We start from the raw sequence: 25,092 nt of genomic DNA, 5'->3' as shown, positions 1-25,092 counted from the left end.
AAACATAGGCAATACCATTCAAGACATAGGCATGAGCAAAGACTTCATTACTAAAACATCAAAAGCAATAGCAACAAAGGCCAAAATTGACAAATGGGATCTAATTAAACTAAAAGGCTTCTGCACAGCAAAAGAAACTATCATCAGAGTGAACAGGCAACCTATGGAATGGGAAAAAAATTCTGCAATCTATCCATCAGACAAAGGGCTAATATCCAAAATCTACAAAGAATGTAAACAAATTTACAAGAAAAAACAACCCCAACAAAAAGTAGGCAAAGGATATGAACAAACACTTCTCAAAAGAAGACATGTATGTGGCCAACAAACATGAAAAAAGCTCATCATCACTGGTCATTAGAGAATGCAAATCAAAACCACAATGAGATACCATCTCAAGCCAGTTAGAACGGTGATCATTACAAAGTCAGGAAACAACAGGTGCTAGAGACAATGTGGAGAAATAGGAATGCGTTTACACTGTTGGTGGGAGTGTAAACTGTGGAAGACAGTGTTGTCATTCCTCAAGGATCTAGAAACAGAAATACCATTTGACCCAGCAATCCCATTACTGGGTATGCACCCAAAGGATTATAAATAGTTCTACCATAAAGACACATGCATACGTATGTTTATTACAGCACTATTCACAATAGCAAAGACTTGGAACCAACCCAAATGCCCATCAATGATAGAGTAGATGAAGAAAATGTGGCACATACATAGCATGGAATATTATGCAGCCACAAAAAGGATGAGTTCATGTCCTTTGCAGGGACATAAGGACATGGATGAAGGTGGAAACCGTCATTCTCAGCAAATTAACACAGAAAAAGAAACCCAGACACCAAATATTCTCACTCGTAAGTGGGAGCGGAACAATGAGAGCACATGGACACGGGGAGGGGAACATCACATACTGGGGCCTGTAGGTGGGTGGGGGACTAGGGGAGAGATAGGATAAGGAGAAATATCTAATGTAGATGATGGGTTAATGGGTGCAACAAACTACCATGGCACATGTATACCAATATAACAAACCTGCAAATTCTGCACATACATCCCAGAACTTAAAGTATAATAAAATGTGTGTATGTGTGTAGTTATATACCCTTTATAAAATGTTACATTTTTATTACTTGAAGAAAATTCTGACCTAGTTCACAGATAATGGCAATGCATGCTCGGACCATTCTGTCTCTTTCTTGAAGTCCATCATTTCCAACTGCAATTAACGAGTTGGTTACAGAACTAGGAAACAAGGAAGCATTCACAGTAATCATCTGTAACAGAAGGAATCAGAAAAAGAAGTTACTTTAGTAACACATTTCTTAAACCTATTTTGTTCAGACTGAGGTAGTTAATAACACAGAATAAGATCCAGAATAAGATCTAGGCACCAATTTTAATCTTCTGCTTCTTCTGAGTATTTAAAAAGATTAATACAACTAATAATTGACATAACAAATGTTAATAGCTGTTACCACGGAAAATTTGTTAAATTTTTTTCTAGCAGTACAGACTATAAATTCGTTGACCAAATGTTCTGAGATTTTAAATTACTGTAGAATAGAGACTAAAACTTAAAACAGTTTTTCAGTCTCTAGGTAAGGTAAACCAGGGGTGACAATAGTAGTCAATATACTGCTGTACTAATACAATCCTATTTCTCCATATACCATCATCACCAAATCCTACCAATTTACTTCAATAACATCTTTATCTTTACTCCCTCTCCTCATCAAATTAATTGTTTGACTTGGGCCCTCACTCTCACTCAGACTACTGCAATAGATATCTAATGATATCCTTCCTCTCTAGTTACTTTCCCCATCAATTACTTGTTGCTATAAAAGAAAGCAGAGTTCATAATCTAAATTTATTTTTAATATTTAAAAAATCCTGATGGAAATCCTGATGGAAATATTATGTAATAAAATTGTGTATGAAGCTCACATTAAATGAAAGGTCTAAGTGTCAATAACATATTTGGAATATTGAAAATCGGTAACATATGTCTTTGATTTGGAAAACATAAAGAAAATTACATAGTTAATTATTGTTGCATAAATAAAGATTATTTTGCAAATTAAGAATTTCAAAATAGCAGGTTCCTGGAATGGAAATAAAATATTTTCTTTTGTTTGTGTGGTAATAAAATATTAGAGAAAATTAATCTAATCCAGATGCCACTGGATTTACTGTCCTGTTGAAAAAACAAAACTTGTGAGATAAAACAATTAGAGGATGCAATATAAGTAAATGAAAGATACACAGTTAAGTCTTACACAGAATCAAAAGAAAGATCTGTTTAAGTAGCTATAAACGGTTTATGTCATTTAAGCATCATTAAGTCACATTACAAAGTTCACCTGAAATTATACAGTTCTACAACCATAAAACAAATACATTTCCAATAACTGTTGAATCTACAAAAGCATTCATATTCATTTCTAAGTCAGTTCTTTTTCAATTAATTGAAAAAGAAAAAGAAAGGGAGAAGGAAGGAGGTATAGGAAATTGATCTTTCTGGTGAAAGAATTCTGATATGACATTAATCTCTTAATACTTTCTGATTTATTATTATTCTATGGAGCTTGATTTCTCCAAGCAGCAAAATGCATGTAATATATTCTGTAAAGAGCTGGCTAAAAAAACAGGCAAAATGGTTTTTAGAATTAAGTCTACTATTAATAAACTATGTTACCTTGAATAAACCAATCCTCTGTGCCTCAGTTTCCTCATTTGTAAAATGAAGACATGTATGAACAAATGATTTCCAGAGTTTCCAGTATAAAATTCTAGATGTGTCCACTAAACATATACTTACTTAATTTAACAGATTGTGCTATGAAACAGATACATAAAATTTTTACAAATAAAATTACTCTTATTTCCAGGGAAATACATGCAAAGAAACTCTTAAATTGTGTGTAAATCAGAGAATGCTTTCCTCATAAATCAATGAATGCTCCATAATGGAGAAGCCATAGAATGCTGTCAGTGTTAAAACTGTAAAATTCAGTAATCTTTCTGGCATGACAGGACAGACATATAAAACAAATTAAAGACCATGACTAGGTAATAAATTTGTGGAACTGACACAAGGAATTAGAGAAGCACTGAGTTATCTAAGAGAAATATCTAATATTTGAGCTGAGACTAGAAGACCGACGTAAGGTGAGAAGGGCTAGAAATGAAGAGTAGGAAGGAAGTAATAATTATGGTGGCAGTGGTGGGTAGTCTGTCTACACACGGTGGCATAAGACATGACAGATAGAAATGGTTGGTTGGACCAAAACTGGGCTCTGAAGGCCAAAGTAGGCAAGTTGTACTTAAAACTCATGGGTCAATGTGGGTGTGGAAATCTCGGAGACGAGGGTTCTTGCTCTGGCTTTGCCACTATCTTGCTATGTAACAAGGGCATGTGATTCCACCCAATAAATCTCTTTCAAATGTAAAATGTTTGTGGAATTCTTTATTACATGAATTAAAAAATTATATATGAAGAAAATGACAGCTCAAATTAAGTGGGCAACAGGTAGAATTTAAATAACATTAGGAAAAGAACAGTAACAACTGACTAGCAGAAAAATTACACTAAAAATGAGAGAGATAAAGCCAGAAAAGAGCTGCCTGCATTCGAAGGGGGAGACAGAAAGAAAAAATTAAAAACATGGAAAAGAAAACAGCAGAAAGACAGAAAATTTCCAAATGAATGAGATGGGTAAAATAAGAAAAAGTAACATAAGAATTCCTTAATTATAGTGTAAGTTATCCTAAAGCAAAAAATGTTTTTCCTTATCCTTTAAGATATAATAGACTAATATTTTTATAACAAATTTTAAGACTTTTTGGAATGCATACAAAGAAAAAAACTCAGTGATATAGTAATTATAGTATTAAACATTATTTTCTACTGTAGGTTGAGCATCCCTAATCTGAAAATCCAAAATGCTCCAAAATCAAAAACTTTTTGAACTGACATGATGCCAGAAGTAGGAAATTCAGCATCTGATAACTTTGCTTTCTGATGACTCAATGTATATAAACTTTGTTTCACTCACAAAAGTCTTAAAAATATTATACAACATTATCTTTAAGATATGTGTACAAAGTGTATATGAAACACAAATAAATTCTGTGTTTAGATTTAGGTCTCATTCACAAGATCTTATCTTGTATACAAAAATATTCCAAAACCCCAAAAAAATCCAAAATGGGAAATACTTCAGGCCCCAAGCACTTTGGATAAGAAATATTCAACCTGTCATACAGTTGCCAAGGTTTTACAGTACTTAAAAAAAAAGTGTGCTTCAGATACTTAAAGTACTAATGAAATTATAGTTTCTCTGGCCGATAGAGGCCACTGTTTGTTTAGCAAATGTGCTCTCACTCGAACCTTTTTAGCTTAAACCAAGGAAAGGCTCTGTGACACAATTCTTCCTCTGATCCTATATCCCCCTACCAAATACCAGCAATTTTCCTCTTCTACGATTCACAAATGTATGTGAGTCAACTACTCTGCATCTAAGAAGACAACCAAATGAAACGATACTTTTGTTACGGGCTATGAAATTATTTTTAAGCAATTAAAAACTGAGCTACTTTAAATTCAATTTTAACTTGTGCAAAAATACAAAATTAAAGTAAAACATTTACTATAAAATCCCAAGTTGAATTTATTTGTCTGAATCCATTTGAAATTGTCTTTTCTTCCAACAGCAGTCTCTAGAGCAGTGATGCTCAAAATGTAGACCAGGAAATTCTGGGGGTCCTTAAGATATTTTCAGAGATTCTGCATAGCAACAAAAAGACATTATTTGTCCTTTTTACCTTTATTTTCTCACAAATGTGTATTAAAGTTTTCCAGGGACTCCACCTCATGTGTAATCACAACAGACTGAATACGGAAGCAAATATGATAATCCAACTGACTTGTATATCAAAACAAAATTAAAGAAGAGTTGCAAACCTCTAAAACAATAGCACTCTTCTCATTAATTTTATTTTTTGGAAAATACAGACATTCTTAAGTGTCCATCAACCAATGAGTGGATAAAGAAAATGTGGTGTTATATATACACTATGGAATATTATTCAGCCATAAAAGCAATTGAAATGATGTCTTTAAAACAACTGGATGGAATTGGAGGTCATTATTCTAAGTCAAGTTAACTCAGGAACAAAAAACCAAATATTGTATGTTCCCTACTTATAAGTGGGAGCTAAACTATGAGGACGCAAAGGCATAAGAATGACATAATGAACTTTGGAGACTGGAGGTGGGGGGAGTTTGGGAGGAGGTGAAGTATAAAAAGATTACATATGGGGTACAGTGTACACTGCTTGGGTGATATGTACACAAAAATGTCAGAAATCACCACTAAATAAGTTATCCATGTAACCAAAACCCACCTGCTCCCCAAAAACTATTGAAAAAAGAAAAAAATACAGTTTTCATAAGAATGTTGTTTGTATTTAATGTGTTTGTTAAACATATTAATACATATTTTCATTCCTAATATGATAAATACTGACATATATAACCCAAATAATAAAAAAAAAAAAGTTCTAGGTTCTTCAAAAACGAATTTTGTTTTATCTTTAATTCTCAGTCATAGAAGAAGGAAGAATTGTATAAATAAAAACAATACATATTTTAAATCTGAATTTGAAAAGTCAAATTACAATCCTAGTGTAACAGTTCACCTATAACAACAGTCTCCTAATCTATCTCCAGTATCATTCTTAGTAGAATATCACACTGCTTTTAAGACTCAACACATCCATTTGCTTGTTCCTTTCCATGTTCACCTGTGGGTACTATGCTCACCTGTGGGTACTATTACTAACTACAAGGTAGACAATTTTAAGAAAAGGGAAAAAGAGGGAACTCTCGCTAACACAGGAACTGAACAGTATACCATTTTGGAACACGTAATGAATTGAAAGGAAGGGGGGAAAAAAAGAACTAGAAAATTCAACTGGTAAATATTTTCAGATATCTTTACGCAAACAAACATATACTTCATGATTCTCATGAAACATTAAGATGAAATATGACACTTATCTCACTCAAGCTGAGTCCCAACCGAATTTACTCTCAGTTCACTCTCTTCCTTCCACCATTAGGGTATGAAGTAAAACAACAAAGCACTCACTGAAGGCCTCTCAGGAGATTAGCATTATGGTTTGTTCTTAACACTCAATCTTGGGGAGTTTAGGCTATGACCTTTTATCCTATACAAGGGCCTGAATTATTTATTGCAACTGCCCACAGACTGTATCCAAATTCATCTTTAAAATGATGAACTTCTAACTATTTGTGACATCCATTTAATAGTATTAACTCTAAGAATGCAATTAAGAGAAAACCAGGATGGGGAGCAAGCAATCCTCTCTCTCCAGTAACTTATCAAAGCGGTAATTACATTTACATGTCTGTTGGAGTAAGAAATATTCTTCACAATAAACAATTTATAAGAAATAATGTCCTAGCTATACCCAATCATATAGAATTTCACAATATATTTATGTTTGCCTCCAAGTTTAATGAATTTATTTAATATATAACTGTAATAAAAATGTTTAAAAGTTTAGTCTTTAATCTTAATAAAGATTTCACAAACGTCTTACTTTAAAATGTAAACATAAAAATCATGTATTTGCCTTTTACTCTCACACATAGAACATACCTTTCTGACTAATCGAAGTGCTTGTGTCCTCTCTACCTCGTTGCTCTGTTGTATGTCAATGCACCTAAACAATACACAAAATATTAATCATTGATAAAATTCTGTTAACAACTTTCTGTATAATAATACTGCTAGATGACACTCATTTTCACAATGTCAATATGGTATATTAAAGTTTTAGTATATGATTTCTCAGTACTAGCATATATTTAATTAACTAATATCTCTAGTGATAAATATCTGTCATTTAAAAGACCAATTTTTTTCTTTTAAAACCTCAGGAAAGAATAGTAATTTATAAGACTACATCTATTTATAAAGAAAAATAAAGTATAAAAAGTCTACTGAAAAAATTCACTTATCCATGATAAAATTCAGACATTTTATAAAAATTGTAAAGAACAATAGTTCAAGGCTGTTTTCATTTAATTCAGATTTTAACCAGGGCTTAAGCTAAATTAGGCACTATCCGTAAAAATTCTATTTTACCAAAATATAATTTGAATTCTGAATTCACATCAAATATTGATGTCCAAACAAATATCACCAAACTGACATTTCTGTGTAAAATCTATTAAATTATCCAATTTTGAACATCTTTTATTTATGTAGAAGAATAAGTTTTATTTAGACAGTTCATTATTCTAATCAATGCTTTAAATATAGTCTGCTACTCAAAAAGCATTTCTTCTATCTGAATACAATTAATCTAAGGCAATTCTATTAAAATATAAATGGACACAGAATTCCATTCCTGGCCATGATAGAGATGCAAGGTCCTGAGTATCCTGCCAAAAACTACCATAAAGGTTTTTTTAAAAAAAAACTTTACAGTATAAAACAATTGTTCAAAGGGCAATGAAGAATAATCTCTGAAAAAAGCAGCATAGGTAGCTCCACATTCAACCAATCTTTTTCCCTGGGTGCATTTGTCAATCTCTGGCCTTATGGGCAGAGTCCTAACAAAAAGCAGAAATCTGGCTGTCCTGAAAAGACATAGGTCTAATCTTCAGAACAGCCAAAGTAGCTGGCAGTTGGGGGGTAAAATCCCTGAGAGAAGAAAACAGAAGTGAACTAAAATCTGCATGCAGAACTCTCTCCAAGACACTTGTCAACATCTGCATTGTGCAAAACCAGAATTACACTCTAAAAAACAAAGGAACAGAGTATAGATTTCAGCAGGAACACAGTATTCTAAGAAATCTGGGTTAACGTTCAAGACTGGTTAAGGTAAAAAGATTCTGCTCAGTATCTACACTGTAACTTGAGATCCCAAATAGCCACTTCTAGGAGCAAAGGCAAATCTAAGCTTTAGCAGAATCAGTGTAATAAGCCAACATTCTAGAATAAAACTTAACTCTCTTAAAAGGAAAATAACATGATCCTGAGACAACAATTTTGTTTTTTTGTTTGTTTGGGGATTTTTTTTTTTTTCTTGTTTTTGAGACAGAGCTGGTGCCTCAGCCTCCTGAGTAGCTGGGATTATAGGTGCATGCCACCATGCCTGGCTGATTTTTGTTTATTTACTAGAGATGAGGTTTCGCCATGTTGGTCAGACTGGTCTTGAACTCCTGGCCTCAAGTGATCTGCCTGCCTTGGCCTCCCAAAGTGCCAGAATTACAGGCATGAGCCACCAAGCCCAGCCCCAACATTTTGAATACCAATATTCAGATTCTATCAGACAATATGAGGCATGGTATAAAACAGGACCAAGAACCAAAAACTAAGAAAAGAAAATGGCACTACAAATAGAACACAGGTGATTTACATATTGGAGGTGACAGAGGGGAACATTTCAAAATAACTATGGTTAATATGCTAAATAGAAGAAAAGAAGAAATAAAGCAGAGACCTGAAATCTTTAAATAAAACTAAAATAAATCATAAAAAATCATAACTGAAATTAAGAATTCATGAGAGTAATTTCCTAGCAGGGTAGAAGATTTTTAATAAATATAAGTAGAGAGCAGGCACACTGAAGTACAAAGATTCATCACAACAAAAGTTTGAAAACCACAGTAATGGCATCAGAAATATGGGACAATGAAAAGATTCAACATGTGTACAGATGGGAGTCCCAGTCAATAGGGCAGAATATATAACAAAGGAAACAATCTTTAAAGCAGCCAGAGGTAAAAAGAGATAGCCCAAAGAAGCAACAAGAGAAGCTACTTACTGTTCAACTGTAAAAAAAATAAAAGAAAGAAATCCAGAAGACAGTAATTGAAGCATTGAAAAATAAATAAGTGGTAGTGAAAACAGCCTTTGAACATGAAGGCAAAACAGAGGGATTTACAGACAAAAGATGACTGGCAGAACTTAATATACCAAGGATACATGTTCCAAACTCTAAGACAACTACTAAAAAGAAAAGCCTTAATCGACAAGACAATAAAAGAGGAAAAAAATTACTTGTTATTTCAAAAGAAACAAAAAAAGGAAAAATACAAGAACAAAGAACATATGTGACAAATAGAATACAAGTAGCAAAAGAGCAAACAAATTCCAGTATTAGGAAGCTAGTAATGAGAAAACAAACTCATAAACACATACAAATAATTACAGTAGACAAAGTCCATAAATCATGCACATAATAAACCACTAGACATAAATAGTTTAAATACTCTAATAAGATGATAAAGTTCCTCAAACTAGATATTAAAAAAAAAAAAAAGAAAAAAACAAAAAACCAGTATGATATTTACAGGGAAGACACTTAAATTTAAAGAAAAAAAAAAAGTAAAAAGATAGGAAAAGGTATACCATGCAAACACCAGGCAAAATAAAGGTGGTAATGTATTATTAGATGACATGAATCCTCATAAAAGAATTATTACTAGAAATACAGAGGGTCACTTTATAATTGTAAAAGAATTAGGCCCAATATGAATTGGGCTTAATTATTTTAGCAATTCTAAATATGAAAGTAACAACAAAGTTTCAAAAGCTAAAACAAGAAAAAGAAATGTCAGAACATACTATATAGGTGAGAAAAAAAAAAACTGAGTCTATCATTTTAAAACATGCTGAAAAAAAAAAACCCCAGTCAGACAGATCCATTAACAAATTCTAATCATGTGGAACAAAAGAAAAAAAATACGTATCTTACATACATTTTCCAGAGAATATGAAAACACGCCCGTATTTCCCTAGTTGTTTTATGAAACATACTCCCAATATTAAAACCAAAGATTTTTAGAAGAATAGAAAAATAAAGTTCAATACCTCTCATAAACATAGGAGCAAAAATCTATAAAATATTAGCAAATAAAATTCAGTTACATGTAAAAAGGACAATACATCATGAATAGTGGTGTTTATTTCAAGAATGCAAACTAGAAATGTAAAAAAAAAAACTAGTAAAAGCTTACAGAAAGTATAAATAATGGTGAAATACTCAACGCTTTCCACCTAGTTCAAGATCAAAACAAACTTGTCCATTATTATCATTCCTATTCAGTGCAATATTCTAACTCACACAGGAAGGCAAGAAAAAGAAAGATAAAGATTGGAAAAGAAGATATAAAATGGACATAATCTGTAATTAATGCTTATACACAAAAAATCCAAAGTAATCTAAGAACAACCAGAATTAAAAAATAAATTTAGCAAGTTTGCTACATAAGAGGTCAGTATCGCCCCTTAATTTTTTTAATGTTAGTAGCAAAAACAGAAAAGACTAAGTTTTAAATGACATTAATACTATCATAAAAATATCTTAGAATAAACTGAATATGTTCAGGACCTCCACAAAAAAACAAACACACACTATAAAATACTGCTGACAGAAATCAAAATTTCCAATAAATAGATGTTTAGAAAATTAAATATTAAGATGTAAATTCACCCCAAATTAATCTAGAGCATCAGTGCAACCCCTACTAAAATCCCAGCAAGTTATGTGGATATGGACTATCTTATACTAAAATGTATATGAAAACACAGAACCCAGATTAGTCAAGATAGTCTTGAAGAAGCAACATCAGACTCACATTAACAGATACCAAGACATATTTTAGAACTGCAGTACTTAAAACAGTGAGAAACTGGTGCCAGGACAGAAAAATATACCAACTAATGAGGTCAGAGAACCCAGCAATAGACTGCTACTTAACTATTCGATTTACAACAAAGATGACACAAATCTAGACAAGAAATGAAAATGTTTTTAATGAAAGGTGGTAATTTTATTGGATATTCATAAAGATAAAAATGAGTCATGACTTGACATCTATGTCATACCTTACACAACCATGAAATTAGATCAAATCAAATAAGATGGTTCAAAGACTTAAACATGTGTAAAGGAATAAAACCTTTAAAAGAAAGCATAGATCTCTTCCAAACAGACCAAAAAATATTTTGGTTTTCACTAATTATGAACTTTTGTTCATCAAAGACCCATTAAAAGAGTGAAAAGGCAAAGCTTTCAAAGATAAGGCAAGGCAAACTGAAAGAAGACATTTTCAATACATATATCTATAAAGACTCATATCCAGAAGACATCAAGAATAGCTACATAACAAAAAAGATAATCCAGTTTACAAATGAGCAAAGGATAGGATAAGCAAACTTTCAACAAGTAAATGAAATGTGCTTACCATCATCATTCATCAGGGAACGCAAGTTAAAGCCACAGTGAGACCCCACAATGAAAACCACACCAGAAAGGATATAACTAAAAACTGAAAATAGCAAGTGTTGATGAGGATACAGGGGGACTGAAATTCTTATAAATAATAGAAGTATAAATCAGTACAATCATTTAGCAAAGTATTTAGTAATATCTACTAACACTAAACACACATGTACCTTATGACCCAGAAGTTCTAGTTCTACATATACTTAAGAGAAATAGTGCGTATGTCCACCAACAGCCTCTACAAGAATATTCAGGGCGCTTTATTCAGAAGAGTCAAACACTGAAAACAACCCAGAAAAGCTTCAACAGAATGGAATAAACTGTGGTCTATTCATAAAATGAAATATTACACAGCAAAAACAACAAAAAATGCATCAACATAGATGAATCTCAAAGATAATAATGAGGAAAAAAAGAGTACTGTATACTCGCAATACACAATGCTCAAGAACAGGAAAAACTAGTCTGCAATGAGAAAAGTCGGAATAATGTTTACAACTGATGAGAGGTACAACAGAGCTTTACTGAGATGCTGAAAATATTCTAAATCTTGTTACTTGGGGGGGGTGTGTGTGTGTGTATATGTTCGTGTGTGCACAAAATTCATCAAACTTACACTATAGTAAAAATTTGTACACTTTATGATAGGCATGCTAAAAACTCAACACAAAATTTCAGAAACATAAATAACTCTAGGAAATTTACCTAGCTATTAAATAGTCCACTTTCAATTTTAGCACCTTCTGGAGAATACTGGAGTCTTGGATGAGATATCGAAGTGCTCGTAGCCCTGCTGCTCGCACTTCTTTTGCTTCGTTTAATAAAGCTAACCGCAAACTGTATGAAAACAAACAAAATTTAAGTTTTGCTGCATGGGTTTCAAATACATGCAAAATTATATTACCAAATTATTCCTCAGCCAAAATATGCAAAATTTCTAGTCATGGATGGAATTCTATCTAAAAGCATTCTACATATATAAAAATTATTCACTCTAAGCCATATAATTCCATTTAGTGTTGCTTTTTAAAAAATTTATGCCTACTTAGTACAATTTTACCAATCAAGAAAATATTACTAAGTTTTTTCTACTTTCTGTACTTTATTTTATATAAACAATGGAAAATTAAATATGCCTTTTTCAAGCTATATGATGTATGTCTCTAAAATCGAATATCCTCTCTCTGACTACCTGGTTCCATACCTCCCAAAGAATCACTGGTTTAAATCAATGATAAAAATAATTTACGCCAATAGCAGGCACAGACCTTTTATATCCATTTTAATTCCAAAGAGCACCTAACAGAAATTATAAAACCATGTAACATGCCTCTATTAGTGTGCATGGACAAATCAAGTAAGTCTGCTGTAAGCATAAACTTTCTCTTAGGTAAGACCAAGAGTTATAGGTTCTTCTTGTTCCTGAGAATAATAAGAGAAATTCAGTTTGCAAATTTCAGATTTAATTTAGAAGTTTAAATTATAGAAGTCCAGGTATTTTTGAACATTCACTTTGGTTCTTCATATTTAGTAATTAGAAAATATCACAAAGACTCACAAAAACAAAACTACTGTAGCTCTTAAATTTTTCTAATGTTCAAGCAACCATTTCTATAAAACCAAATATGAGGTGCTGTATTATCCTATTTCTAGTTTAAAATTACTAAAATTAATGCCAAAATCTGGAACGGATGGGAGAGGGGAATAAAATATACTTACCAAATTATGATATCCTCATAGTTAAAACCCAGCTTTTCTTCACTGTGGCCAATATCACAAAGAAGCTGTCAGAAAAACAAAACATATACGTATTTATGTCTTGTATGTTTTTATAAATTATATATTTAAGCTGGAAAATAAGGTATTTTTATTTAATAACATTTTTTAAAATGATTCTACTGTTCAAATAGGCAGCTTTATTTATATCATCTTATTTATATCATCTTTATATCATCATCTCATTTGATCTGCCACTTTTTAAGTTTTTTTAATCTTTTATCTTTCCTGCCTTTTTAAAAACTACTTGTTTTCTATTACTCCATTTTCTTCCTCAAAAATTTACTGTTTTAAAAATGGTTCTTTTAATGACTACTATTAAGATTACAACATGCATTGCTAACTTATTACAATCTAACAAAAGGTATCACTTCACCATGTCCTCAAAAATGCTAAATTTCACTTTCTCCCCTCACATTTCACTTGACAATTATTTATCCTATCTTTTAAGAGCTATATCACATTACTGTTATTTTTTTACAGTATTTAGTCGATATCAATTTATATTTATTCACATATTTACCCTTCTCATTATTTGTCATTCTGATGGTTCCTTAATTGGAATATTCTTCCCTCTACCTGAAGAACTCTGTTGTTGCTGTTGACTTGTTTTGTTGGTGTTTTAATTTTAGACCAGGTTACTGATAATGATTTTCTTGGTTTTTATTTCTCTGGAAATGACTGTTTTTATTTTAATTTTTATTTTTACTTTCATGTTTAAGAATATTTTGCTGAATATTTAGAAGTTTACATTTAACTGCTATTTTCCTCCAATGGTTTCAAGATGGCTTCCATTGTTTCAGCTGTGAAGTCTGCCATCACTGTTATTGTTGATTCTTTTGAAAGTCATGCCATTTCTCAGACTCTTTTTCTCTTTTTTTTTTGGAGACAGTGTCACCCTGTTGCCTAAGCTGGAGTGCAGTGGTGCGATCTCAGCTCACTGCAACCTCCACCTCCCAGGTTCAAGTTATTCTCCTGCCTCAGCCTCCCGAGTCGCTGGGATTATAGGTGCCCACCACCATGTCCGGCCAATTTTTTTGTATTTTTAGTACAGATGGAGTCTCATCATGTGGGCCAGGCTGGTCTCAAACTCCCGACCTTCGGTGATCTGCCCACCTCAGCCTCCCAAAGTGCTGGGATTACAGGCATGAGAGCCATAGCATCCAGTCTCTCCAGACACTCTTTAAGACATCTTTCTTTATCTTTGGTTTCCAGCAATCTCATTACAATGTGTCTAGCTGTAGTCTCCTTTGTAGCTATCCTGTTTAGGGTAAACAAAACTTCTTAAATCTCTGGGTTTATCTATTCTTGCAATTTTGAAAAATTATATACAGTATATCTTCAAAACTACTACTCTCCAATTTGCTTTAAACTCTCCTCTGGTAATTCAGTTAAATACATGCCAGATCTTTTCACGTGTATCAGAAATCTGTAAATCCGCTTTTGGGTTTTTTTTTTTCCATTTTATCTCAATACTTCAATTGAATGTTTTCTATTAACCCGTCTTCTGTTGTGTCTCATCTTCTATTACATGTATCTAATGAGTTTTAAAATTTAGATACTGTATTATTCCTTTCTTGAATTTCCACTTAATCTTTTTAGCCACTCAAATGTGCTAATGAAATTCACTTCACATCAGTTTTCTCCATATATTCTCTATGTTCATGACACGATTGTTCTTGAAAGTGGATTTCATCTAATAAACCTGAACGATGTGGATCATCTCTGGATTTGTTATTAGCTATTTTTCCTTTTCTTCTAGTCATGTAATTCTGTCCTTTGGTGGCACCTTAATCTTTGACTGTATATAAAAACTTGTGAAGATCTAATGGTGTTATCTGTCTCCACAGAAGGTTCAGCCTTCTTTCTGTTAGGCCACTAGATGGTGTTGAGTCCAGGTTAGGTGGCTGCCCTGGGAAGACCAGGTCTACCTCTGCTTTTTCCTTGCCACCTGAAGTTTCAACTGAAAGCCTATTGTTAAAAAACCTAGTCCAAGGAGAATGAAAAATTTATTTTGTCTTGCAAGCTCTTTCCCTGATTTTCAAAATTTTTTCACTAAGGTTTTAAGTTTATCACCCCAGGTACCGCTAGGATTAAACAACTGAACTAAGGGAATCTCCTCATGCTTGATGCACCCAGGACTCCACCAAAACCTCTGTGCTGTTCTTTGGTCTTTCAGCAACAGTATTCCTGGGTCTAACGCTTGAATCCTGTTTCCTGCCCGCACTTTATATCAGCAAGTGTCCCCTGGGAAAAAGTTGTTGCAGCAACTCACTTGTACAAGATTCTCCCTTTTCTGAAAGACTGGCGTCTGCACTTATTGTTGCCCGAGCAGCTCGCTGCTGCCTTCAGACAGGTTTTCCTAGTTTTCATTGAGTGTGGTGGTGTAAGACTGGTGTATATGGATGCCACCTAGATATATATGTGCCAGTTTAATCTAGGTATGACTTTGGAGAGTTGACTTTTACCTAAAAGTTAGGTATAATGTCTTTAATTGATTTATTGGGGCTAACTGAAATGGATTAAAGAGAAGGTAAATCATTTATTTGACACTGAAGACTAAAAAGGGTCTCCAAATAATACTCTTTCTCAACATGAAGTTATAAACATTGTAACCATACAGTATAAACCAACCAAAGTGATAAACACCTCATATCACATCTATGAGAAGAACAGATCCTACGAAAAAGCTGACAATAGAAGTTCAGTACCTATTGGTAAGATATTTGTAAAAGATTCCTAACCAGTTTTTTCTTTAGAGGCAAAATAATAATAATAAAATACAATACAATAAATTAGGAGTCCCAAATAGAATAGGGTAGGAGATAGGATCAGAATAGCTGCTATCAAATATTGCAACACTGCTCATACTATAATACTAGTATTCCTTAAAATATTGATATGACGGCCGGGCGCAGTGGCTCAAGCCTGTAATCCCAGCACTTTGGGAGGCCGAGGCGGGTGGATCACAAGGTCAAGAGATCAAGACCATCCTGGTCAACATAGTGAAACCCCGTCTCTACTAAAAATACAAAAAAATTAGCTGGGCATGGTGATACATGCCTGTAATCCGAGCTACTCAGGAGGCTGAGGCAGGAGAACTGCCTGAACCCAGGAGGCGGAGGTTGCGGTGAGCTGAGATTGCGCCATTGCACTCCAGCCTAGGTAACAAGAGCAAAACTCCGTCTCAAAAAAAAAAAAAAAAAAAAAAAAAAAAAAAAAAATGATATGACAAAGAGGCTTCAGACTTTCAAACAGTACATTTTTTTTTCTTTTTACTGTCTTGTACAGTGTTAAAATAGTTAAAATTTTAAAAGGATGAGTTTATACTTACATATTTAAAACAATAACATAAAAATTTCTAAGTTTTGAGACAAGAGAAAACTTCTGTACCTCTAAAAACCAACTATATATCTAAAATTAAAAGTGACATAACGTGTTAGTAAAAAAATTTGCAACAAATATGGTAGGAAAAAGGTTAAGGCACTATATGTAGTTTGCTAGGGCTACCATAACATGTATCACAGACTAGGTAGCTTGAACAACAGAAATTTACTTTTACATAACTCTGGAGGCCAGAAGTATAAGATCAAGGTACTGGCAGAGCGTTTTTTGTTTTTGGTTTTTTTTTTTTCAAAGTCTCTCTCCTTGCCTTACATATGGCTATTTTCTGTGTCTTCCTATGTGTTCGTCAGTCTCCTAATCTACACTTTTTATAAGGAAGAGATTCTACTGGATTGGGCCCACCCATATGACCACATTTTCCCTTAATTACCTTTTTCAAAGTTCCTATCTCCAAATACAGTCACATTCTGAGGTGCTAGAGGTTAGGACTTCAAAATACGAATTTTGACAAGTCACAGTTCAGCTCATAACATTCCATCCTCACCTAGCAAACTAATATAGATCCTTAAAAAAGCTTGAAACAAATTGAGGAAAGACTTCTAAGGACCCCAAAGAAGAACAGGCAAAGAAAATATACAAGGAACTTACTGAAGAAATATAATTGACAAACAAATATGACATATATTCATTATTCCTAAAACTCAAATCATGTGAATTCCAAAGTTCTATTTGAAACTCACAAAAATAGCATATTGTTTTTAAATATTATTTTACCAGATAAAAAGGCATATTGGTAATGGAATTGATAACTGCAAATAGTTTATAAATTAGAAAAATGCACTAGGATCAAGATCTACTTTGGGAGATTTATATTTTAAATTATTTTATTAGTATCAAGTAGGTTCAAGTACAAGATGCTGGTATTATTAACAAAATTAAAGAAATGGGAATAAAATGTTTATAAAGGAGGAACTTCATGAAGCCATTAAAATAATGTAATTAAGTAGGGGGAAAGATCCTATATTTCTTAAAGACATACTTTTTAAAAAAAAGTGTATACATCAAAGTTTTAACACCAAAATTTTTTTAACAAAAAAGAATCACAGATAATTTATTCTCCTCTCTGTTTTTGTGTATTTTATAAATTTTTACAATTAAACATATATCACACAATCTAGGAATAGTTTTATATACAGTATTGATTAACATACACAGAAGTTACGACTACTGACTGTTAATCTTCTCAACCCTAAAACGTAGTATTTCTAACTACTCTCTAGGCTTAGAGAGGTTAATATGACTTCCTAAGGACAAAGAGGTAATTAAGAGGTAAAGCTGTAAATCAGATCACACCAGTGTGAGTCCAGAGCCCACTGTGAAAAATAATACTTTTGTATTGAAATTATTTACACAGGGTTGGGTTGGGGGAGGAAGTGGAAGTAAAAAACAACTCAGTATTACTATCTTATTTCACTTCTCCAGTCTCAAATGTGGCATCAAGAGTTTGGAGAACTGCAGCCTGTCTATATACAAATAAGCAAATTTAACTATTGTTTACTCCAGAACTGCTAACTAAAAATATATCATTAAAAAACTGCCCATTTCAAAGAATTAAAACACAAAAGCTGCACTTTCACTACTTAAAATAATTAAGATTTCTCAGGTATTTCAGAATACTAGCATTATCACTATGTGGTACCATACATGAATAAGAAAGAAAAATATGGTCAGCTTACAGTGTTATGAATACTTCAACCTTGGGAATATTCTAATATATATAATAGAGAAAAACTAAGGTTATTTGTTTATAGCAACATGTAAAATATTGTGCTTTTACTGGAAAAAAATTTACTTTCTTAAACTATAATTTAAACATACCAACTCAACTGCTTAAAAAGGGAGTATTTCCATTCTTCTGCTATAGTAATAATGAATGTGAATAAAATGAAAGGTTGTAAAATTCTACAAATATACAAAGTCTTGTCCTTTAAAGGGTTGGTTTCTCCCCTGTGTGTACTTGACTCTCATTTCCTGCATTATGTTTTTCCTACTTGCCAGTCAACCTTGTAGAAAACTACAGATTCAGAGAACACAATTTTCAAATCATCTATCTTCTCCGACCACAAAAATATGACTATTTACCACTTAACATTTCCTAGAGTTAGCAGTTTTAGTGAAAAAGTTAAACATAACTTGAAAGTATTATAATCTTACAAAACAAACGTGTACAATTTTTAAAAAGAGTATCATTTTCTGATTATTAATGTCAATGCATTTCCATTGCAAGAAAAAGACGCCAAATCAGCTGGAAACTGGAAAATCATAAATAACTAAAAAGAACAATTATGACAGAAACATAGTGTATTTATTAACTAGTGCCTATTTTTCAGAAATAGCAACAGATGTCATGGCTATACTTTCAATAATGGTTAAATGCTTTCAGGTTTTTTCCAGGATTGGAGAAGAAGGCTTTAATCAGTCTTAAATGAAAATATTCCTTTTGAATTAAAATTATCCCAAGCAGCAATTAAATTTTGTATGTGTAAATAAATTCACATATATATGGGGAATAAGAAGTTAGTAACAGAATTCTAAATTTTGGATTATGAAAGAAATGTTATACATTCACTGTTAATCACTAAGAGTTCACATATAAATCTCAAAATATTATAAGAATGATTTTGATATAAATTTCTTGTGATGACTACCTTACTAGTTATCTCCCACTTTAAATAACCAAACCCTAAAGTACACATTACATTCTTTTAGCTCTTTCTCTATTTGATGTTTGACTCTGTGTCCTCACATAAAATCTCAGCTTGAATTGTAATAATCCCCATGTGTCAAGGGCAGGACCAGGTGGAGGTAACTGAATCATGGGGCTGGTTTCCACCATGCTGTTGACATGATAGTTGAGTTCTGTCTACGACCATATCACCCTGAACACACCCAAACTCTTCTGTCATTGAGTTCTCATGAGATCTCATGGTTTTATAAGGGGATTCCCTCTTTGCTCGGCACTCACGTTTCTCTCCTGCTGCCATGTGAAAAAAGACGTGTTTGATTTCCCTTCTGCCATGACTATAAGTTTCCTGAGGCCTCCCCAGCCATGCAGAACTGTCCGTCAAACCTCTTTCCTTTATAAATTATCCAGTCTCAGGCAGTCCTTTATAGCGCTGTAAGAACAGACTAACACAGTAAACTGGTACCACAGAGAATGGGGCACTGCTGTAAAGATACAGGAAATGTGGCAGCAACTTCAGAACTGGGCAAGAGGCAGAGGCTGCAACAGTTTAGAGGGCTCAGAAGAAGAGAGGAAAATGTGGGAAAGTTTGGAACTTCCTAGAGACTTGCTGAATGGCTTTGTCCAAAATGCTGATAGTGATATGGAAATTTAAGTCCAGGCTGAAACGGTCTCAGATGCAGATGAGGAACTTGTTGGAAACTGGAATAAAGGTAATTCTTGCTGTGCTGTAACAAAAAGCCTGACAGCATTTTGCCCCTGCACTAGCACTCTGTGGAACTTTGAACTTGAGAGAGATGATTTAGGGTAACTAGCAGGAAAAATTTCGAAGCAGCAAAGCATTCAAGAGATGACTTGGCTGCTCTGTAAAGCATTCAGCTTTATGTATTTACAAAGACACAATTTGGAATTGGAACTCATGTTTACATGTGAAGTAGAGCACAAGTTTGGAAAATCTGCAACCTGATGATACAACAGAAAAGAACCACCCATTGTCTGAGGAGAAATTCAAGCTGGCCAGAGAAATTTGCATTAAATGGCAAGGAGCTGAATGTTAGTTGCCAAGACAATAGGGAAAATGTCTCCAAGGCATGTCAGAGATCTTAACGGCAACCCCTCCCATCACAAACCCAGAGGTCTAAGAGGAAAAAATGGTTTTCTGAGCCAGGCCCAGGGACTTGCTGCTTTGTGCAGTCCTTAGACTTGGTGTCCTGTATCCCAGCTATGGCTAAAAGGGACCAACACAGAGCTCAGGCCATTTCTTCAGGGGATGCAAGCCCCAGGCTTTGGTGACTTACACATGGTGTTGGGCCTGTGGGTGCACAGAAGTCAAAAACTGAGGTTTGGGAACCTCCATCCAGATTTCAGAGGGTGTGTGAAAATACCTGGATGTCCCGGCAGAAGTTTGCTACAGGGGTGAAGCCCTCATGGAGAACCTCTGCTAGGACACCGAGAAAGAGAAACGTGGAGCTGCAGCCACCACTGCCTAGTGGAGCTATGAGAAGAGAGTCACTCACCCCCAGACCCCAGAATGCGAGATCCACCAATAGCTTGCACTGTGTGCCTGGAAAAGCTACAGGCACTTAAATTCCAGCCCATGAAAGCAGATGAGAAGGGGCACTGTATCCTGCAAAGCCACAGAGATGGAGCTGCTTGAGGCCACAGGAGCTTGCCTCTTGCATCAGTGACCTGGATGTGAGACATGGTGTCAACGGAGATCATTCTGGAACTTTAAGGTTTAATAACTGCCCTATTGGGTTTCAGACTTGCATGGGGCCTGTAGCTCTTTCATTTTGGCCAATTTCTCCCATTTGGAACAGGTGTATTTAGCCAATGCCTATACTCTCACTGTATCTAGAAAGTAACTAACTTGATTTTGATTTTACAGGCTTCTAGACGGAAGGGATTTGCCTTGTCTCCAATGAAATTTTGGACTTGGACTTTTGGGTTATTGCTGGAATGAGTTAATAAAACTTTGCGGGACTACTGAAAGAGCATGTTTGTGTTCTGTAATGTGAAGACATGAGATTGGGGGGGGGGCAGAATTATAAGGTTTGGCTCTGTGTCCCCACCAAAATCTCACTTCGAATAGCAATAATATCCATGTGCCAAGGGTGAAACCAGTTGAACATAACTGAATTATGGGGGTGGTTTCCACCATGCTGTTCTTGTGACAGTTTGAGTGAGTTCTCATAATATCTGAGAGAATTCACTATCACTGATTTTATTAGGGGCTTCCTTCTTCCTTATAAAGTCCTCTGAGAGAACTATCAGTGGTTTTATGAGGAGCTTCCTTCCTCCTTCACTCAGCACTCATTTATCTCTCCTGCCACCATGTGAAGAAAGACATCTTCGCTTTCCCTTCCACCATGATAATAGGTTTCCCTAGGTCTCCCCAGCCCTGTGGAACTGTGAGTCAATTAAACATCTTTCCTTTATAAATTACCCAGTCTCAGGCAGTTCTTTACAGTAGCATGAGAATGGACGACTAATATACTATGGAAAACACATAAAGAAATAGAAGAACACAGAATGAGTTAAAACATGGACCTCTCATGATGCCTCTGCTAATAACCAAGTTGCTAATTAATTTTCAACCATTAGGTAGCAGTTTCTTCACTATTATTTTTGCCATTACTGGTGACATCCCATCTCCTGTATTAATATGTCATTAAAATGTAATTCTGTCTACCCTATTACATAGGCTTGTTATATATTAAGAGCAAATAATTGACTATGTTTAGAAATTGTTAAGCTTTACAAAATGTAAGAATTAGTATAACAGTCACATAAAATGCTAGATTATTAGACACTACACTTTTCATTAAGTTTTGCACTCCCCATGACATCCAGGCATTTTTTTTTAATTGGCTATCAGTCACAATGCCTAGCTGAACATGACCAAATAACGTCAGAGTTCATACACAAAGATGCTAAGAGAGGATTCCTCTCTGCTTTTCAAGACTAGAAGTATTAAAGATGATGTATCTTAGTCCTATAGAAAATGTTTATCTGAAAGGCCGGGAGTGGTGGCTCACGCCTGTAATACCAGCACTTTGGGAGGCTGAGGCGGGTGGATCACAAGGTCAAGAGATCGAGACCATCCTGGTCAACATGGTGAAACCCCGTCTCTACTAAAAATACAAAAAAATAGCTGGGCATGTAATCCCAGCTAATTAGCGCCTGTAGTCCCAGCTACTCAGGAGGCTGAGGCAGGAAAATTACCTGAACCCAGGAGGTGGAGGCTGCGGTGAGCAGAGATCGCGCCATTGCACTCCAGCCTGGGTAACAAGAGCAAAACTCCGTCTCAAAAAAAAAAAGAAAATGTTTATCTGAGAACGAAGCCAACCTGAAAGAAAACAGGAATGAAAAAATGGAGCGGCAGCATGTAACTGACACTGTCTCTACCCCTTGGTTATCTTGTCTAAAATCAGGATCCAATATTTGGTATTCCTAATTATGTAGGCAAATAACTTCTTTATATTTTAGCTAAGATGAATTAAGTTTGTTGAATTTGTTACTTATAAACAAACTAAACATTCAGCATCTTAAGTCCAAGATTATTGTATAACATGTTAAACTTTGTATTTTTATATAAGCAAAACAAATACTATCATATAAACCTTATTTTAAGATAGGATAAAGCTTCTGATAATGTCACTGGTTTGCCTATGAAAATCCATGTCTATCATCAGTGAATCAATCTGTTATTTGTTATAATAAATCTACATGACTTTCTTACACAAATACTAAAATATTCAAAAAGGGCTATGAACAATTATATTCTGACAAAGTTACAACAGAACTGTAAATTATCTCCAAGTATTAAAAAATTGACTATGTCTGTTAAAATGAAGAATTTTTTAAAAATGTAATGACTAGTTAAAACTAGATAGTTCTAAATGCTACTCCCATTTTACTTGTATTACTATGAAGTTTAAATCGTTCTTCTAAATAAGCAAAAGAAATAATACGCAAACTTTAAAAAATGTTATCTCGACTGGGCGCAGTGGCTCACGCCTATAATCCCAGCACTCTGGAAGGCCGAGGCGGGTGGATCTCGAGGTCGAGAGATCGAGACCATCCTGGTCAACATGGTGAAACCCCGTCTCTACTAAAAATACAAAAAATTAGCTGGGTATGGTGGCGCGTGCCTGTAATCCCAGCTACTCAGGAGGCTGAGGCAGAAGAATTGCCTGAACCCAGGAAGTGGAGGTTGCGGTGAGCCGAGATCGCGCCATTGCACTCCAGCCTGGGCAACAAGAGCAAAACTCCGTCTCAAAAAAAAAAAAAAAGTTATCTCATATATTAGAACTCTATGGCATAGTCTTTTACACAGCAATTTAGACACACACACACACAAATACAAACACACATACACACACACACACACACACTCACAGCTGCAAAAAAATTAGACTGATACATATAGAAAGGAAAGCATTCTATGATATATTGGGATGTGGAAAGCAGCAAACTGCAAGTCAATATACATATACATGCACATATACATATATACATTTATATACATATATATGACATTCTCATTTAAAAATTCTTTTTGTATATCTACAGTCATGCACTGCATAATGACTTTTCAGTCAATGATGGATCACATATATGACTGTGGTCCCATACGATTATGAAACTATATTTTTACCGTATCTTTCTATGTTTAGACACTTACCTCTGTGTTACAACTGCCTACAGTATCCAGTACAGTAACATGCTGTACAGGTTCATAGCCTAAGATCAACAGGCTATACCATACAGTCTGGATGTGTAGTACACTACACCATCAAGGACTGTAAGTATACTCTATGATGTTCACAAAATGATGAAATTCCCTAATAATGCATTCCTTGAACATATCCTGTGTAATAATGGTAAACAAATGATGTGTAACTGTATAATAAATGGCAAATAAACAGGGCACACAGTAAACACTTCATTTTGTTTAGCTCATTTAATTCTCGCAACTCCCAGGAAAATACACACACACACACACCATTTGTACTTATACTAGAAAAGGATAAATACTTTCTAGTGGTTACCTCTGGAGAGTGGTATTACCGTCAGACCAGGGAGGTGGGTGGGAAGGGTATTAAAGGAAAGAATTTTACTTTTTACCATATATTCTTCTGTACAATTTTAATTTTTTATATTCATTCTATACCTTAAAGTTTTTATAAAACAGAAGAAAATAAAGATTCCTTTAAAGCTTCTTTTAATATAAATATATGAGATTAAATATAGGAAAAGAGACCTTTTAAGATATAAAAGAGCTGAAATATTTTCATCTTTAGAAAGCAGGTCTTTAGATTATGAGCATGTTGTCAGTTTTAAAAATAGAATACTAAGATTATATTCATCAGCAGTCTGTTATACACATTACTTTATCCAGTGAGATGATGTCAGAAGGCAAGCATGGGTGTGTGACATTCACATGGTTAAAGGATCACATCACTAGCTCGCTCTGTTTATACCTTAAAAGGAGGTTTAGTTTTGAAGCTGAAGTTCACCCTATACAACATTTTAATGTTACTGTTCTAGTAAGATAACTTACTCCTTATAGGCTTATACTTAATAACAAAACAAATACCAGTAAAAACAAAAGCTCATATTTAAAATGCATCAGCTTCACAATCTAATACCATTAATTAAACACATACCATGTGACACACTTTGGAGTAGAGACGGATATGACAGTGAAAAAATAAATACTACGTATTTTTTGTGTTTGAGACAGTCAGTTTAATAACATAAGTAATGCATAATAAATAGTAAAAAAGATACAATTTAGTAGGTATATCTATAAACTAATGGAAACACAGAAGAGGGTGACCAACTAACTCCACTAGTCCTGGCATCATAATTTTCTCATTCTA

The 25,092-nt window shown here is 34.0% G+C and overlaps 1 protein-coding gene across 4 annotated transcripts in view; it reads right to left on the bottom strand.

The window, feature by feature from the left end:
* Positions 1-25,092, bottom strand: part of RICTOR (RPTOR independent companion of MTOR complex 2) — a 133,267-nt gene that overhangs the window by 51,661 nt on the left and 56,514 nt on the right. For all 4 annotated transcript variants that reach the window (XM_039469947.2, XM_074386455.1, XM_074386467.1 and 1 more), the window contains exons 4-7: positions 13,060-13,124; positions 12,046-12,177; positions 6,699-6,762; positions 1,157-1,283 (exon numbers count right to left, since the gene is read on the bottom strand). In XM_039469947.2, coding sequence (XP_039325881.1) covers positions 1,157-1,283; positions 6,699-6,762; positions 12,046-12,177; positions 13,060-13,124 — 388 coding nt within the window. The remainder of the gene's footprint in view (positions 1-1,156; positions 1,284-6,698; positions 6,763-12,045; positions 12,178-13,059; positions 13,125-25,092) is intronic.

Source organism: Saimiri boliviensis, chromosome 1 (assembly GCF_048565385.1).
Source record: "Saimiri boliviensis isolate mSaiBol1 chromosome 1, mSaiBol1.pri, whole genome shotgun sequence".
In the NCBI taxonomy this organism is placed as follows: Eukaryota; Metazoa; Chordata; class Mammalia; order Primates; family Cebidae; genus Saimiri; species Saimiri boliviensis.
This window is presented reverse-complemented; position numbering and strand designations above follow the sequence as displayed.